The following is an 18,329-nucleotide window of genomic DNA, read 5'->3' on the forward strand; positions in this document are numbered from 1 at the left end:
GTTGTGCAGAAGGAAAAACGAAAGGGGAAGGAAACTCTCTGACCGAAGGATAGATTGGGCGTCGTGCGATTATTTCGCCGCTGCCACGAATGCACTCAGGAAGCTATTGATGCTTTCGCCAATGGTGGGATCTTTCAACGATGGAAAGAGGACTGATTGCAGGTTGTGTTCAGGCCAAAACTGGATGAGGATGTATTGCACGAAGCCGTCAATTCTGAATAGCAGATAGTAGCATATCGAATTTTCTCGGTCCCGATAATCCAGCCCATAGCGAGTTGGATGAATTTGATGGCAAGCTAGGGATTTAATAGATCTTTGTCTCACGAGGAGAATTTTCATAGCTTGCTCACACTAGTATAATTTCTCCGAATTTTAGGATTGACAACGACGCAGCAAAAGCACCGATGACTGGATCGTCAGAGTGGACAGTCGATTTTGAAAAATTCTCGGAAGAACGAAAGACCTATTTCGACATTATCCGTCATTGATATGTTTATTTGGAGGGCATTCCTACAGGTAAGTTACCACTAAGACGCGCCGAGAGCGTAGAACGGGGGACATCAAAAAGCTCTGCAGCCTTGCGTAAAGAGCTAATTTCTTGTTTCTGAATGGCTTCAATAGCTAACAAGATCCTACCCTCTTGCTCAGTACGTTTTTGAGAGCTTTGAGAGCGAATTGGTGGCATGGTGGGTGGTTGAATAGAGACGGTCTAATTACATGAGGCGTTTTTGGGTGGGTGGCCAGCTCGCTTACCCGGCCAGCTCGCATGCCGAATACGTTATTACGTGATCATACAGTATCTCCGTTCATCTTGTATGCTTCATGTATTATCCTGCCACAGTTCCTCAGGGAATACGAAATAGGTCTAGGAACGCATTCGCTGCATCTGGGAGCTGTTTCACCTATTTCTGGGCCCTAGAATTAATCTTCTGGCCTCCCTGGCTCGAATTAAATTTCACAAGACACGTTCACCGGACCTACGCACAAGTCTAAGCCATCATTTAATGGTCTCAAGTTCCATCTCTGCCTTTTATTCCCCAGAAACCCTGTCAAGAACCTTGCGAGTTATCGAACTCACAAGATTCTACGCTTCTCTGAACCATACAATTTCCAGGGGCGAAATTCGTGGAACATGTATATGCATACATTACAAACATGCGGTTACTGTCAACTCCCTGGACACCACCTACGGTGGTTGATTTTTGGAGGCAAATAGGCTGAGTAAATTCTCAGGTAGGCCTGTCGGCTCCCGCAAAAGTCCTCTACATACCGTCATTCGCCCTCAAATCATGGGTACAAAACACAGTTGGCAATGGACGACAACTGCTGTCATTTTTACTTGGAGGCTCATGTCATACTATTTAATGAGCACCTCGACCCAGCACTTGATGCTGAAATGCCTCACACATGCTCGGCTGGATTAGAGACTGGGTCTTTTAAATGACCGGAGACGGAACGGTTAGCACCGACCGTATTTTTAGACAGTACCTTAATGCAATGGGTAAAATCCGCTGTCAGGCTCGGGAAAATGCAAGCAAGGGCGGCCATGGCAAAGTATGAATACTGTGAAGGTTGCGCGAAACAGTATAGATTAGTATGCATAGAGTGGGCCTAATCTTAGGGGGAACTAATAGAAATGATGAGACTGATTGATTGAGGAAAGAGAGACCAAAAGAATGGGTGGTCAGAGGATATGTTGAATATACCTCTGCATGTTGGTGGGACTGGTTCCTGCGGAATTAATGAGAGGCCGCGGTTCCCGAGAGTTGCTCCTCAGAAATGCCTAGAGTCCCCAATGTGCATACAAAATAGGGCCTAGTTGGCATCGGTGTCAAGTCATGTGAGTGTACCATTCCCACCTCGTGGTATTGGACAACCATGCTCGACATAACTATGCTATTCTGATTATCAATCATCTGGAATCTGAAGGTAGGTAGTCCTTCCGCAAAACAAAAACCCACATGGACGGAGGCAACAAAGGGAAAAGATTAAAGGAAGATAGATATCTCGAACCATGTCGGATCATGTAAGGAGCCTGGGATTGTATATTGCCTCCTCTCAAACGCCATTCAGCAATGGGTGCGAAGCTAAAAGCTGCGCCTGCTTTTCCACGGTCGGGTTATCCACGACATCCTCCACGCTAACGTCAAATCCTCTGCGGCGGTAAATCTGGCATAACGCAGTCGCACCAGCTAGGTCTCCCCACACTTCATAGAAGGGGGTGGACATAGAGATGTTCTCGGTGTCTTCGCCATCACGGAACAGCACCTCCCGCCATGTCGCCTTCACGAATGGAAGAATGGCGTGTGAGGTCACAGTACGCGGTGCGCGAAGGCTGAAGGATATTACCTCGCTGCCGACGAGGGACGAAAGGGGCGCATCGACGTCAGACTGAAGACGCTGGATGACCTCACAGTACCGCTGCAACACTCGCTCCGCCAGTGCCCTGGGAATGACGGCCCCGCAGAATCTCAGCTCAACTTCCATCTCCTCCCCGGTAGGCTTCGTCTGCAGCCATAAATCCGACTTGTCGTGTGCTGGCTCGAAGACATCAAACTGGAACGTCAGGTCGTCCCGGAGACGGACCACAGGACTCATGTTCTCCGCAATGTGTACATGATTGACGATCGAACTGAAGCGGATCCAGGATGGCCAATCCGTACATGCCTCGATTATGTGCCGGAAACCGACATGTCCATGTAGAAGCGAGTCCACCTGGCGAGCCTGGACCTGCCGCAGAAGATCGACGACAGTCATCGAAGGGCTGAACTGCGTCCGCACCGGGGTGATGTTCAAACACGGGCCGAGAACGTCTTGAATGCCACTCAGGGACGAATGACGTCTGGAGATGAGGCTACCAAAGACCACGTCGGAAGCGCCCGAGAGATTGCCGAGAACAATTGACCAGGCAGCGTGGACAATGGCAGCCGTGGTGATGCGGTGGTGCAGCAGGGAAGGGAGAGGAATCGTCCGCGTCATCGCTTCGTTCACTATGTTGTGGTAGGTGGGCTTCGATCGAGGGAGAATTTGCGTCATCAGCGACCCTTGGAGGCGATCACGCCAGAATCGCACCGACGCTTTGATATCCTCCTCCTGCGTGCAATGGAGCACATCCATAAATGAGGGCGCAGGTTGGAGAGCTAGGCCGTTGTATGCGTCTTTGATTGCTCGAAATAGCAGAGGAAGGCTGAGCGCGTCATACTGTGCATGCGAGATCCGGAGAACGAGGACATTGTGCTCCACGTCCTGCTGGACGAGAGTAAACTGCAGGACTGGGTCGCCCATGGACACAGTGCTAGCGAGATCGCGATCGTGAACCTGTTTCGCGACAGCGTCGGGATCATCTGTCTCTCCTCTCCCCTTATGTTGAATGAGCTCCACTGGAGAATTTCGCAGCACGATCTGCAGCATCCGTCGGCGGTGGACGGCGAAAACTGTTCGGAAAATGGGGAAGTGTGCCACGATGCAACTGCAAGCGTGCTCCAGGCGTGAGATGTCAAGGGCGCCTCGGAAATCAAAATAAAGGTAATCCGTCCATCCTCGCGATTTCAACGAGCCGGTATAGATTGCCCAAGCCTGCCAGTCCGTGGCAGGCGCAACTGCTTCGATCTCCCTTGGCGAGATGGCGTGTTGCAGCGTCTCCATGTCGAAAGTAAGGGTTGTGTTGGTGTCTGCACTTGGATCAGGCATTGCAGAATCAACAGCCTTCGCTACTAGGCTCATCTCTCGCAACCCGGGTTTCTGGAGGATGCCTCCCGCCGTCAAACGAATCCCCCGGGCTCGTGCCAGACCGGCCAGTTTGACGGCTGTCAGAGAGTTCCCACCGTACATGATGAAATCGTCGCTCAACCCAATTTGGTCTGCGTTTACGTTGAACAAATCCGCCCACAGAGATTGGAGAATCTTCTCCGTGCGTGTAGAGGGAGGTGTCTTTGTCGTGGTCGCCCGATGAGTGAAAGACCGGAACTGTTCGATGGAAAGCGCTGATGCGATTTGACGCAGCCTCTTTCGATCCAATTTCCCCGATGTATTCGTTGGCTGGCATTCCAAGGGAAGGAAAACTGTTGGGACCATGTACGATGGCAACGAAAGGGCCATTTGCAGCTTGAGCTCTGGCACGAGAGGGGCAATCTGCTCGCGTGTGGTCTCTGATGCCAGGTCACATCCGGGGCCGTTTGGATTCCCTAGCTCCTTGCTGGCAAATACGAAGCCCACTAAGAACGGCTGATCATCGGCATCGTATGGGGCCACCACGTCGGCTGCGGCTGCCATCGAGACTGGTAGCCCAGCCTGCATGTGGTGCTCGACATCTCCGAGTTCGATGCGCTGCCCGTGTAGCTTTACTCGGGAGTCTTTCCTCCCCTGAATCCGGACAACTCCATCGTTGACGTACCGCGCCAAATCGCCTGTACGATAGAGGCGGAACTTGCGGTTGGGATGATGGTCAGGACCATTGGCCGACCACAGGGGCATATCCACAAATGCGTTGGTTTTCTCGTCGTCATGGAGATATCCCTTCGCCAAGCAAGGCCCTTCCACCAGAAGCTCTCCAACGGCGCCGATGGGCACCAATTTATGGATGTTTTCTGGGTCCACGATCCACGCAGCGCCGCTCATCGTCTGGCCGATCTGGGCCACCTGACCGTCCGGGGTGATCGTGGTCTGGATCGCAACTCCTTCGGTCATGCCGATGGCCTCGATGAGTCTCAGTTTCCCGGACCATGCTCGAATGAGATCTGGCAAGACTGGCTCTCCGCCCACCAGCAGGATCTGCAAGGTGGGAAAGCTCTCAGGCGTGAAAAGCTTGAGTAACGACGGCGTGAAGAACGCGCGGGTGACAGCTCGCTCCGCCATGAAGTTAGCTATGTTTCCGAGACGGGTTTCTTCAGAGGGAATACATAAACACCCGCCATTGCCGAGCGTTTTGAGGATCTCCACTACGCTGGCGGCAAACGCCTGGGAGGCGAATTGCAGGATGCGAGATCCGGGGCCGTACCCGGTGTCCTGGCCACCTCGATCCTTCATGGTCATGACGGAGCATGCACCAGAATGCAGATGCATCACGCCCTTTGGTTTGCCAGTGCTGCCTGAGGTGAAGGCGACATATGCCAGGTTGCTGGACTGCACACTCAAGCTGAATGCCGTAAACGGCAGCGCATCTGGCTGTTGGCAGATTTCCGGGATGTTGGTGAGGATTTCGCGATCGCTGCGGTCGAACCTGCCCGCCTGAGATGACGCCACGATCACGAGAGTTCCTTTCGTCTCGTCGATGGTGGTATCGAGACGCTCTGTAGGCTGTGCGGGATCCAAGGTAGCGAAGGCAGCTCCTGCCTTCAACACCGCCATCATGGCGACCACAGTCCATCGGCACTTTTCGAAGCAAATTGGCACGATCATCTCCGGTCCGATACCCCGACTGGAGAGGTGGGCCCCGAGGACGGATGCACAGCGATCCAATTCGGCATATGTCATGTTGCCATCCCATGAGGCGATGGCCGGATCATTGCAAGTACTGCGCGCTTGTTGTTCGAACAAGTGGTGGGCACATAAGTTCAGTGGGTTAGGAATGGAGCGGTTCCATTCCCATATCTGTTGCAAATCGTCTTCTGCGATCAACTCCAGGTCTGCAACAGGCCGCGAGGGGTGTCCGGATGTGATGCCCTCCAGTGCCGCTAGAAGGGTATTCGCGAGGCGTTGACCTTGCGGTTGATCCAGAACGGACGAAGCATGGCGCAGCGTGAGCGAAAGAAACCCTGGATGTCGTTCAAACTCTACTAATATGGGAAGCTGCAGACCCTGTTAACTGGTGCCGGTATTCAGGGAGGTTGGCATCGTTTCTTTTGTTGTGAGCATACCTTTGACCCGTCTTGCGTTTGCGGCTCCTGACCGGATGTACCAGGACGATTCCCCAAATTTTCCCCTGATTCGTAAATGGCAAGGGACGAGTTGAATAAGTTCTGCCCCGGCTGTGGCCACTCGCACTCCGGCATGGCCCAGCACGTTGCGCTGGATGCGTCCTGCCTCTCCAAATGCTTGATGATTGGATCCGATCCGTCGAATTGATCTCCACATACCCAGAAGGATGATTCTGCGTCGCGGTACGCAAAGAGGATGGAGTCCGAGCCAACATAGCAGCGAAGGATCACGGCCCATGCTGCCTGAAGAATCGATGGAAACCTGACCCCGTTTTGCTCGCAAAAGCGTGTCAGCTGCGTGGTTTGGTGGGCGGAGAGCTGGATGGACGTTGCATGCTCTACCTCAGGGTGAGCCGGCTGATAAACTAGGGGTGGGAAGTTGCAGGGCTCCAGCTGGCAACTCATCGATGCGATGTATCCTGAAACCCCCATGTTCATAATGAGGGGTGGATCAAGTTTCTCCTCGAAAAAGCAACCGCCAGGGGCGGACACCCACTAATTATCATTTCAACGCTGCTCTAATATACGCCCTGCAGCTTGAACACTGCACTCGCTGGCTTGATCACTTTGCTGCCATAGGCCAGGCCTATCACGTATTTACGTAAAACCTCGCTTCCGAGACGATAAAGGAGCTTATGGCATTGGTCTAGCTTATCGTCAGCACCAGGAAGACCAGTACTACGGAGGTCGATAACAAAAATAGGGCGCAGCGCAAGTCCCGAAAACTTAAAGAGTGCACCCGTCCAGTATTTTGGAAGTCAGCGTCCTTCCCCACCAGCTTATTCAATTACTTACCGCTAATTCGGCTACAAAAATCCTGAATACCGTCACCAGCTTATCAAGGTATGCAAAAGCTTAAAGGTCAGCGACGTTCTCGAAGCTCGGTATGGTTATAATTTATATCATATAATTGAATCAAGTCCTGTCTTCAGCTATTGCTATTATAGAGTTAGTCGTACTTCTAGGCTTTAAAGAAGGATCAACTTTACTATAAGCCTAGGTTTCTCCGAAGGAATCGTAATCGTCGTGAGGGATTTCCGCTATCTAATATACAGTATTTAGCGTATTTAGTAGGTATGTCATTCTATCCGTTAATATCCGTTTATGATTTATTTGGAAAGAGTTAAAGCGATAAGTCGGGCGAATAAGGACCACTAAATTTTAGGGATTATAGGCAGGATTCAGCTCGTATGAAACTTCGAAGAGGCAGTGCCTTGAGTTTTAACCTTATTTACAGTGACGGTTCATAAGTTTTAACACCCCGCTTGGACCCACCCATTTACCGCCTTCTTAATAATACTACACCGCCTAGCTCAAACACGCTAGCTACTCACACGTACATCGCGTTTTTTAGCTTATTTATCCCTATCCATGAAGCCTACCCTTTGCTAAAAAGCATTAAACCCTCTCAATAATGCCTTCACGCTCAGAACTTACCCCAGCCCTCCGTGAAAGGATCTGTGAGCTTCTGCTCAATGGGGTTATAAGCGTATTCATAAGAGATACCCGTGGATTTCTCTCTCGACTATACGCTATACTATTAAAAAAGAGCACGAAAGAGGTGCAGGTGTCTCGAAGCCCCGTTCTGGCAGACCGAAAAAGCTAAATGAGGCCGAAAAAGTACGTCTCTTAGACGCTATTCACGAAAACCCTCGAATTACCCGCGAAGATCTCCTTACTGAGGTTTCTCATAAAGTTAAAGCCTCCTCTATCTGACGACTCTTAAATGCCGAGAACCTCCGGAAATGACGATGTAGTTGATGACCTTATTTAACCGAGGAAAATGCCGTTAAACGACTTCAATGGGCTTATCGTTATCAACACTTTACGCCCGAGGATTGGGCTCGTGTTTTTTGGTCCGATGAATGTACGGTAGAACGTGGAATCGGAATCCGTCGAGAATGGACATTCACTCGGCCAAGAGACCAGCCAAAACTCGGACAAGTTCAAGGCCTTCCACAACGGGGAAAGCAAGTTAAGCAGATGTTTTGGGCTGCTTTCTCGGGTGCTACCCGTCGAACTGGCTTGATTCCGCTATTCGGAGATCCGGAATCAGAGCGTGGCGGTATAAACCGCTTCGTTATCCGGGATCTATACCTCTGAATTCTACCTATCTTAATATCGAATGAAGGGTCGATTTTTCAGCATGATAATGCGCCAACGCATACTGCCCACGTCGTCCGGGACGCTCTACGGGATTTAGAGATCGAGGTAATGGAATGGCCGCCACATTCGCCTGATTTAAACCCAATTGAAAACCTCTGGGCGTTAATGAAGGCCGAGATCTATAAGCTTCGGCCTGATCTTATTGATATGAAGAATAATGAGCAGACAAAGGCTATTTTAATAGCTACAGCACAGCTTGCATGGGACCAATTGAACCTTGAGCACCTAAAGCATCTCTCTGAGACCATGCCGCATCGGGTACAAGCAATTATTGATAGTCAGGGATGGTATACACAGTATTAGTTAAATGGCATGAGGGTTTAAAACCGGGGGAATTGCTAAGGGCACTTCCGCTTTTCCTGGGGACATAAAACCGGCAGAAAATTACGTAATTAGTAATGGGGTCCATGGAGGGTGTTAAAACTTATGAACCGTCGCTGTTATATCACTAAATATACTATTCAGCCATTCTTTATACTTGAAACTGGTATACACTAGTATTGTAATAATAATAACTAGCTATATTAATGTGACGATCTAAGACTATCCCTTACTGTGGGGGAACCTAGGACGGACTTCGAAGGAATATGGCAAGCACGCAAATAAGGCAAATCGTGGCAGGTGGTTTATCAGGAACCTCCACGATCTTAAACTCTACCTTTTCTCTTCTCTCCGGTTTTTTCCTTTGGTTTCGTTACCCTCGTTATTCGCACTAATTGATCTCTTCCTTTTGACTGGCACGTAACAGTTGAGATATACAGTTATATTTTCTCGTATTTACTACGTGTTTTTGATTCAACTGTTCGGTTATGTTGACCCGTTAGCTAGTAAATTACTGTACGTTACTAGGTGGGGCCGTGACTTTCAACAACCTCCGTAGTTTACGGAGTGACCTCTGTCAACAAAAGAGGGTCGCAATTTTACTAGTGCGTCCGAGGAATATTCAGCACCCCCTCTGCCTGATGATCGTAAGGCTCTCAACAACCTTACTAAGCTCATCCCCTATTTATTCTGCACTTTCTATAGTATATAAAAAACACACTCTCAAGTACTCAATTGGCTATGCCCGTACTAGTCCGTACTGTAACGACCACGTTCCGACAACCTCGTATGATACAACCATGTGGATTGAGTTGCGCCCAGCCAGCTAAGCTTCTCTGCCGCGTCCAGTTCTCTGGTGAGACCCACTTGACGAGATAATGCCTGCTCGTGAGTAGACCCACCGTGATAAAATCACAATGAGCAGTGGAGCAACGCGGTTTAAAAGGCTTATACTGGAACCGAATATCCAACTTCAATCTCCATCGCTTCCTGCAGCTCCGACGCTGCGCGTTAACTTTTCTTAGCACTGCATTGCTTTTCCCTTCCAGGTCTGCCGCTTCATGATGGCCTCTCCGTGGTTCTCCGGCCCTCTTCCATCGCTGGCGATTTTTGGTCCCCAGAGCAAGACACCATCCGATAGATACCTCTCGGAGCTGCGCTCCTACATTCGGAGCAAGGCGGTCCTGGTCCCGTTGGTACAAGCCATCAAAGACTTGCCTCGAGTTTGGGCAGCGTTCCGGCCGCTTCATCCAGGCTTTGCGACGTTGGAAGATGGCCCCATATGCCTCCAGAACTTGTCCGACTGGATTTCTTCGGATGAGGAGGGCATCGGTGCCCTCGACGGGGTGCCGTCGGGGATGCTGGCGCTCCCTCTCTTGTTAGTCATCCATCTGGCCCAGTACTTTCAGTTTCTGGACCAGACGAACCGCACCCATCATGAGATGATCAACCATTTCCACAGCGGAGGCGGAATTCAAGGGTACTGTGGGGGGATGCTGGCGGCCGTTTCCGTGGCCTGCGCCCGTGACGAGGAAGAAATTGTCGCCCATGCGTGCAAAATTATCCGAATCGCTGTGGGCATTGGAGCGGCGGGGGATGTGGGAGATGACAACCCGTCGAAAATGTCGACCATCATGGTGATCCGTCTGAAACATGCAGGCCAAGCGGAAGAGATCGTTAAGTCTTTTCCAGGAGTGCGTATGGAGGATGTCCACATCCGCTCCCCCCCCTTTCTCTCCCCAACACCATCGAAAATGACGTCAGGCGAACTGGACACCGACTGATACTGACCTCGCCTGGTCTTAGACTCATATATCGGCCATCACGGATGCCAGAACGGTCAGCATCGTGGGACCGGCGAGGTGTTTACTGGAGCTCCAGCAGTTCGCCGTCGCGCAAAAGTTGACCGTGCAGTTGATACCCCTGCGAGGGAAATTACACCATCCCGACAATCTCCAGTTAGTGGAAGAGCTATCCAAGTTTTGTGACGCGGATGAGCAATTGCGCATTCCCCACGCGGCCTGTGCCCTGGTTCCCTTCAGGTCCAACCGGACGACGAAGATTAGCACGGAAGGCTCCTTCTCGCTCGAGATTGCACGGACAATCCTCGTCGACAAGTGCGAGTGGTATCAGCTGTTGTCCGAAGTGGCCATGGATCTGAGCCGCACCGGCCGAACGACACATTTCCTGGCAGCGTTCGGAATCGGAGACTGCGTATCCCTCAAGCCTTTCCGGGATGCTGGGGTCCAGATCTCGAAGATGGACATGTTCACCCTCTTGGGCATGTCTCCTACCCGAGCCCCGGAACTGGAACCGAGTCCTGGCATCCCAACGGACCAGTCTTCCCGTGCGATCGCGGTGGTCGGCCTAGCCGGTCGATTTCCAGGCGCCAATAGTGTGGAAGAGCTGTGGGAGGTCATATCCTCGGGAAAGTCCATGGTCCAAGAAGTGCCCACAGAGCGCATTAACTTCCAGGACTCCTTTCGCGTCCAGTCAGACTGCAAATGGGCCAGCAAGCAGAAATTCTATGGGAACTTCATCACCGACCATGACTGTTTTGATTATTCATTCTTTCGAGTCAGCAGCAAAGAGGCCACTTATATGGATCCGCAGCAATGCCTCCTGCTCGAGACTGCTTACCAGGCGATGGAATCGAGTGGATATATCTGCTCCACCCAGCGCCGAGACGCTGGTGACCGTGTGGGAGTCTTCCTCGGCGCCAGTTTTATTGACTATCTGGAGCATACGTCTGCTCACGCACCGAACGCGTACACCGCGACGGGAACGATCACGGCCTTCTTGAGTGGCAAGGTCAGCCATTATTTCGGATGGACGGGGCCATCCGAAGTCATCGATACTGCCTGCTCCGCATCTCTAGTAGCGATATCTCGCGCCTGCCGAGCGTTGCAACGCGGAGAATGTACGACTGCCTTAGCTGGAGGCGTCAACTTCCTAGGGACTGCAACACATTTTCTCGACCTAGGCAGGGCAGGTTTCCTCAGTCAAACAGGCCAATGCAAGCCATTTGATGCGGCAGCGGACGGTTACTGCCGGAGCGAGGGGGTCGGCTTGCTGGTTCTCAAGCCGTTGGTGGAGGCCATGGCCAACCACGATAAGATTTTCGCAGTCATTCCGGGCATCGCCACAAACCAAGGCAGTGACCCCAAGTCCATCACTGTTCCGCACACTGCCTCGCAGTTGCAGCTGTACAAAGACATTTTGCAAGAGGCCAACATGAGTCCCTCGCTCGTCACATACGTGGAAACCCACGGAACGGGCACCCAGGTCGGAGATCCCGTCGAGATCGAAGGCATTAGGCGGGGATTCGCCAGTCCGACAAGAGAACATGCACTGTATGTGGGATCAATCAAGGCCAACATCGGCCACTGTGAGTGTGCGGCGGGTGTGGCAGGGGTGATCAAAGCCATTCTCATGATCAACAAAGGCCTCATCCCGCCAATGGCCAATTTCCAACGCCTTAATCCGAAGATTCCGTCGATTGAACCTGCTAAGATGGTCATCCCGACCGCAACTCAACCATGGAGGGCGCCATTCCGGGCAATTTGTGTGAACAGCTATGGCGCGGCGGGAAGCAACGCAGCCTTGCTGCTCTGCCAAAGTCCCCAGCAGGACAAACCCGATGCAGCTCCTTACCCGAGGTTGCCTTCCCCTTATCCCATAATATTGACGGCGGCGTCGAGAAATAGTCTCTCGGCGAATGCGAGAAGCTTGAAGAAGTATCTCGCAGGATCTGCACCAAAAATTGGCGATGTGGCACTAACCCTTTTTCAGTGTCGAAAGCCGCAGCGATTTGCTTGGACGTGCACCGCTGAGGATATCTCGACACTGTCGGGGAGCCTCGATGCTTTGGAAAAAGTCACTGAAGTCCCACAGACTCCCAAAAAGCTGGTGTTGGCCTTCAGTGGACAAGCCAAGCAAGCAGTTGGGCTCCACAAAGGGCTGTATGAATCTTGCCCTCTTCTACAACAGCATCTCGACCGATGTGATCATTATCTCGTGAGGAGCGGGTCGCCCTCCCTTTATCCGTGGATTTTCCAAACTAAGCCCCATTGTGATGTGGTCCTGTTGCAATGCTCATTATTCGCCTTGCAATATGCTTGTGCCACGGCATGGATTGAGTCCGGGTTGAAGGTTGACGCTGTCGTCGGCCACAGTTTCGGGGAGTTGACTGCGATGGCAGTTGCAGGTGTGATGTCCCTGGAAGATGCCATGGATCTCGTCAGGACCCGAGCGCAGTTGATTCAGTCGAAGTGGGGCCCTGAGCAAGGGACTATGGTTGTCATCCACGGTACAGAGGCAGTGATTCACGACATCATCGCTCGTTTGCCTGACGGCTCGGGAGAAGTCGAGATTGCATGCTACAATGCGCCGACAAGCCATGTTATCGTTGGCTCAGCTGACGCGATTGCCGCCATCGAGAATATTCTGCTCCAGGAACCTTCCTTTAGAGGCATAGCGTCTTCCAAGGTAGACACCACGCACGGCTTCCATTCCCGATTCTCAGAGTCATTGCTCGGGGACCTCGACGAGGCCGCCGAGCGATGTCACTTTTCCTCCCCGCAGATTCCCGTGGAGAGTAGTACGCGCGACCCAGTAAGCCATATTTCGTTCCAGCGAATCTCTCAGCACATGCGGCGGCCGGTCTTTTTCTATCACGCGGTGCACCGGCTGGAGCAGCATCTCGGCTCATGCATCTGGCTCGAAGCTGGCGTTGATTCGCCAATCATTCCCATGATAAAAAAGGCCGTTTTAGCTCCTCAAGAGCACGTTTTTCTACCCATTAAGCTTGGCACTAGACAGAATCCGATGGATGCAGTTAGCGAGGCTACTGCGCAGTTATGGCGTGAGGGCGTTCCCGTCTCTTTCTTTAACTTCAAGACTGCTGGAGTCAAACCGATATGGCTTCCCCCTTACTCATTCGAGCGTACGAAAGCCTGGCTTGCCTATGTGGACCCGATCCAGGATGCGCTCCGCACTCGCACTCTCAAAGCACCAGAGCCTCGAACAGAATCGAAGGGAGTCTCGTTGAAATTGGTCCGTCCTTTGACAGACGCGCAGCAAGATCCTCACACTTTGTGCTTTGGCGTTGGTACGCTGACCGAACGGTTTCGGTCCATTGTCACAGGCCACAATGTGATCGGCCATCCACTGTGCCCAGCTGCCCTATATATTGAGTTCGTTATAATGGCTGCGACGTCTGTACTAGATAGCGGTGATAGGCCTGGGTTTTCATTATGGGACTTCCGCATCGACGCCCCACTTGGGATCGACACGCGCAGGGCTGTCAATTTGACTATCCGAGGAAAACACAGTCCTGATTGGACGTTTACCGTGGAGAGTTCGGCAATTGGAAATCTCAAGTCCAAATCGACTGTCCATGCGAAGGCCAGTTTCAGGCTCTTTGCCGCCCTCGATGACCACCAGGCGAGACAGTTCCAGTATCAACAGAGAGTTGTCAAAGCGCGCTTGAGCAACTTCATGGCCATCGCACCGCCGACAGAGACCTTCAGAACTCGCCGGGCTTATAAATTGTTCTCCCGTGTGGTAAACTATTCCTCAATTCTGCAGGGCATCTCCGTGGTCGTGATGGCTGGAACTGAGGTCATGGCAGAATTAGCTCTACCGGCCGCTTCTGACACGGAAGAAAGTACTGCAGTTAGTGCCTGTGATACCATAGCTCTGGATAACTACGTTCAGGTCCTGGGCCTACTGGTCAACACGAGCGATCTCTGCGCAGATGACGAGGCCTATCTCGCCACCGGTGCAGATTCCATCGTCGTTCACCCTGGCTGTGATTTTAAAGCCATGCGAAAGGGGCGCGTATATGCCTCCTTCTGTGCCGTGGGCGATGCCAAGGCAACAGGAGATATTTTTGTCCTTGACAACGACGAGGCCTTAGTTGTGACAATCACTGGCATGCACTTCTCTAAACTGCCACTCAGCACGCTTCATAAAATTCTAGGTCCAGTTACTCAGGACGACACAATTTCCCGGAGCAGACTGAATCAGCAATTCAGTGCCTGCCCGGCTATCCACCTCCCAACCCCTTCCACAACGGCACCCAAAGTCCTCAATGAAGGTCCGTCCACTTCATCTACACAGAATGGAATTGATGAGGCGAGCATTGTAGCTCTCAAGAAAGTTATGGCTGAATTTATCGGACTGAGCCCTGGGGAGATTTCAATCAATGCTGCGATAGCCGACTTGGGTGTTGATTCATTGGCAGCCATTGAACTGGTGGATGAGCTGCGGTCGCGATTTCATGTTGAAATTGGCAGTAACGAGGTTCTTGCGACCAATATTGAGGGAATTGTTCGTTTGTTGCCCAAAATGCAGAGTTGGACGCCTGATCTTGATAAGACACTGTCTGGAACGAATCCTTCCAGGAGTGCTTCTACGGGAATTGTATCTTCCTTCCTCTCTCCGGCTTTCAACCAAACTTCTATCAACTCTGGGCGGCAAGAGCATATCCTCACCTTGATTGCTGAGTACGCTGCGATCGATGTCCAGTCAATCACACCAGACGCAACGTTTGAGGCACTCGGTGTTGATTCGCTTTCCTTGATTGAGCTCATATCTTCAGTCCAGGAAGCATTCGGAGTAGAGCTGGATTTTGACCTATCTACCACCGTTACTGCTTTGGTCTCTCTTCTAAACCAGACATCCGATCGCAATATGTTGCAGCCGATGCGTCCACCATTAGCTGATGCGACACAGGTCGCATCAAATCCCAATTTTGAAACCTCCGCGTTGAAGGATGCTGTGTACAAGGTGCTCGCCGAATATGCCGCAGTCGATATGTCTTCGATCGTGAAAACTGCGAGTTTGGATGCTATTGGATTCGATTCTCTATCATTAATTGAGCTGAAGTCCGCTTTGGAAATTTACGGAAGTGAGCTCGAGCTGGACCTGAGCACCACCGTGGAGACTTTGCTTTCCACAGTGGGTGCGGCGTCGAACGCTGTCTACGAGCCCCTGACCCCATCCAGCAGCCCGCCAAATCGTTCACCCACCTCATTGGAACCACCAGCCATCTCCTTCTCTCAAAAGGACGAGTGCTTAGGAAATACAGGCCTCGATAATAACAGCAGTCCCAGCCGCGACCCTCTTGAGGCTCTCAATGACTGTCAGAGTCTATTTACTGCGGCTGCTGACCGCCATGGGTTGACTGGTTATTGGGAAACAGTTGTGCTCCAACAGGACGAATTGACCGTCGCCTATATTACTGAAGCGTTTGAGCAACTGGGTATACGTCTCCGCGACCTCCGAGAGGGTGAGACCGTCCCGGAGCTCGATTGCTCGCCAAAGCACAGCCGGCTCGTATCACGTCTGTGGGATATCCTCACAGAATACGGAATCGTCAAAAGGCGAGGATCCCAGATCACCCGGTCGACAAAGCCTCTCCCGAGCTTGCTTCCTGAGGCCTTGTTAGATCGGTTGACTACCTCCCATCCTAAGTACACCACAGACGCTCAGTTGATATCTGTGACTGCGCCTCATTTGGCTCGATGTTTGACGGAGCAAGAGGATGCTGTTCGGTTGCTGTTCGGAACTCCAACCGGAAAAGATGTGCTCAACAAGTTCTACAGCGATTCACCGCTCTTCAAACCATCGACCAATCTCCTCCTCGATCTGATGGACCGAGTCATACCGCGAGGCAATCTTCAAGCGCCATTCCGGATTCTTGAAGTCGGTGCTGGTACGGGGGTACTACGAAACAACTGTGCGAGTTACTCCAATCTCGAAACAAAGCCGTTCAATACACATTCACAGATATCTCGCCCACGCTGGTTAATGTGGCAAAGAGGAAATTTTCGCAGCAGTATCCTTGGATGGACTTCTGTACCCTGGACCTGGAAAAAGACCCCCCAGCCACCCTGCAAGCGAAGTATGATCTCGTCCTTGGAACCAATGTGGTGCATGCCACGTCCCATATCACTCGTTCTTGTACGCGCATTAAATCGATGCTCCGAAAAGACGGCTTCGTGGTGCTGCTGGAACTGACACGCAACATCAACTGGTTCGATCTCGTCTTTGGGTTGCTATCTGGCTGGTGGTCAGCAAAAGACGGGAGAAACTATCCCCTGCAACCACCTCATGCATGGGTTAGCTATCTTCAGGAAGCCGGGTTCGGCTCCTGCGGATGGACCACAGGTTCGACAAAGGAGTCGACTACGCAACAGATCATCATCGGTTCGACTAGGCTTCACAAGATCGGAACCAAGAATGAAACCCAGCGTTACGAGCTACGGACAGTGCCATATAAAGTGGTCGACGATCTACCAATTGAAGCCGACATCTACTATCCTCCGCCTCAAGATCGATCCAGGAACAAACCGATGCCGATCGGTAGGTAGGCATTCTTTGTCCTTCTACAATTACCACTCCCTGATCCAAAAATCCGTTTAGCACTGATGCTTCATGGCGGTGGTTATATGACTCTCTCCCGGCGAGCCATCCGCCCTCACCAAACTCAGTATCTTCTTACAAACAACCTCCTACCCATCTCCCTTGACTATCGCTTGTGTCCTGAGGTTGACGTGCACTCTGGACCTATCACCGATATTTGCGATGCCTTGGTTTGGGCCCGGACTACTTTACCTGGGATCGCCAAAGAGCAAGGAGTTCTGGTGGACGTGGACAAGTTGGTCGTAGTGGGTTGGAGCACTGGTGGCCACTTAGCGATAACAACGGGTTGGACCTGCTTCGAAAAAGGCGTCAAACCTCCGACCGCGATTCTGAGCTTTTACGCCCCAACGGACTTTGAGCATGAGTGTGCGTTTTCTCGGAACGGTACCCTTTGGTTCCTTCGCTGGGATTGCTGATGAATTATCCCAGATTGGACTCTCCGAGATCTAGGAGCATACCCCGCCCCCACCATGGATGTTGAGAGCATTGAAAGAGCCCTCTCCGGCAAAGTGGTAAGCCGCCTCCACCGCGAAGGAAATCTTCATGCTGAACGTTGGTGAGCAGATCTCCCACTACGACGGCCCCAAGGGTATCGGCGCCTCTGAAGAGAATCTCGGCCTCCTGTGCCGAGGCGATCCGCGTTCGGAACTGATTTTGAATCTTTTTGCTGGTGGCAATGGTCTCTCTCTCCTCCTCAACGGTTTCACGGGCTCACTGAACAGACTACTACTACCCACTACAATCCAAATCCAGTCGTTAAGTCCATTGGCACACGTACGCGACGGGTCATATCGCACACCGACGTACATCATTCATGGGGAGAAAGACGAGGTCGTCCCATGTCAGATGAGCGTGACCTTCATCAAGGAGATGAAGGCGAGAGGTCTGGATGGTGAGGTGCAAGTGGTGCCACGCAGAAGGCATATCTTTGATTTGACATTGAAACCGGGGGATGCGCAGTGGAAGAAGTGGATAGAGCCTGGATATCAATTCTTGTTTGAGCATCTATTAGTGGAGGGTACAGGTGACAACAATACTCGATGAGGCAACGATTAGTCAAAGCTAGCTGACGATTCCGGAGGATCCAGTATGCTGGTTACGGGCAGCAACCAATCAGACCAAAAGAGATCAAATAAGATGTGTATTCGAATATGCTGTTTCAAGTTGACGCGGGCGAAGCTATTATGACGTAATACATCACCACCAATTACGGTCTAGTGGCACTCTTAACTACAGTACGAGAGATGCTAACCAGATCGCGCAAGTTCAAGGTGGAGCGTTAAGGGAAGTCGCCAATTCCCACAATTGGTGCTCGGTATGCTTTAAATAGACTGAATTTGTACCCTTATAACTGCATCTGGTGATATTTATGAGGCACAAATCTAATGTCTACATCCATGCGGAGTGCTGCTACCGTACAAATCCTGGGATAGTTAGCGGCAATCTGGTGATGCTGAGGTATAAGATGGCTCCCGTGATAAATAGGCTTCCGTTAAA

At 51.6% G+C, this 18,329-nt stretch overlaps 2 protein-coding genes across 2 annotated transcripts; one reads left to right on the top strand and one right to left on the bottom strand.

The window, feature by feature from the left end:
* Window positions 1–2,058: 2,058 nt before the first annotated feature.
* On the bottom strand, window positions 2,059–6,353 carry N7446_011843 (uncharacterized protein; the record flags this gene model as incomplete). Its single annotated transcript, XM_058520585.1, has 2 exons — window positions 2,059–5,787; window positions 5,856–6,353. The coding sequence occupies 2 exons, from the start codon at window positions 6,351–6,353 to the stop codon at window positions 2,059–2,061; spliced, it is 4,227 nt and encodes a 1,408-aa protein (XP_058366871.1).
* A 3,113-nt stretch (window positions 6,354–9,466) lies between these two features.
* N7446_011844 (uncharacterized protein) lies at window positions 9,467–17,876 on the top strand (the record flags this gene model as incomplete). Its single annotated transcript, XM_058520586.1, has 6 exons — window positions 9,467–10,096; window positions 10,209–16,122; window positions 16,176–16,772; window positions 16,833–17,198; window positions 17,262–17,344; window positions 17,397–17,876. 6 exons carry the CDS (start codon window positions 9,467–9,469, stop codon window positions 17,874–17,876), a joined length of 8,070 nt encoding a protein of 2,689 aa, XP_058366872.1.
* Between the last annotated feature and the right edge of the window lie 453 nt (window positions 17,877–18,329).

This window comes from Penicillium canescens (assembly GCF_028828765.1).
Source record: "Penicillium canescens strain IBT 15451 chromosome Unknown utg000009l_segment0_segment0, whole genome shotgun sequence".
NCBI lineage: Eukaryota > Fungi > Ascomycota > Eurotiomycetes > Eurotiales > Aspergillaceae > Penicillium > Penicillium canescens.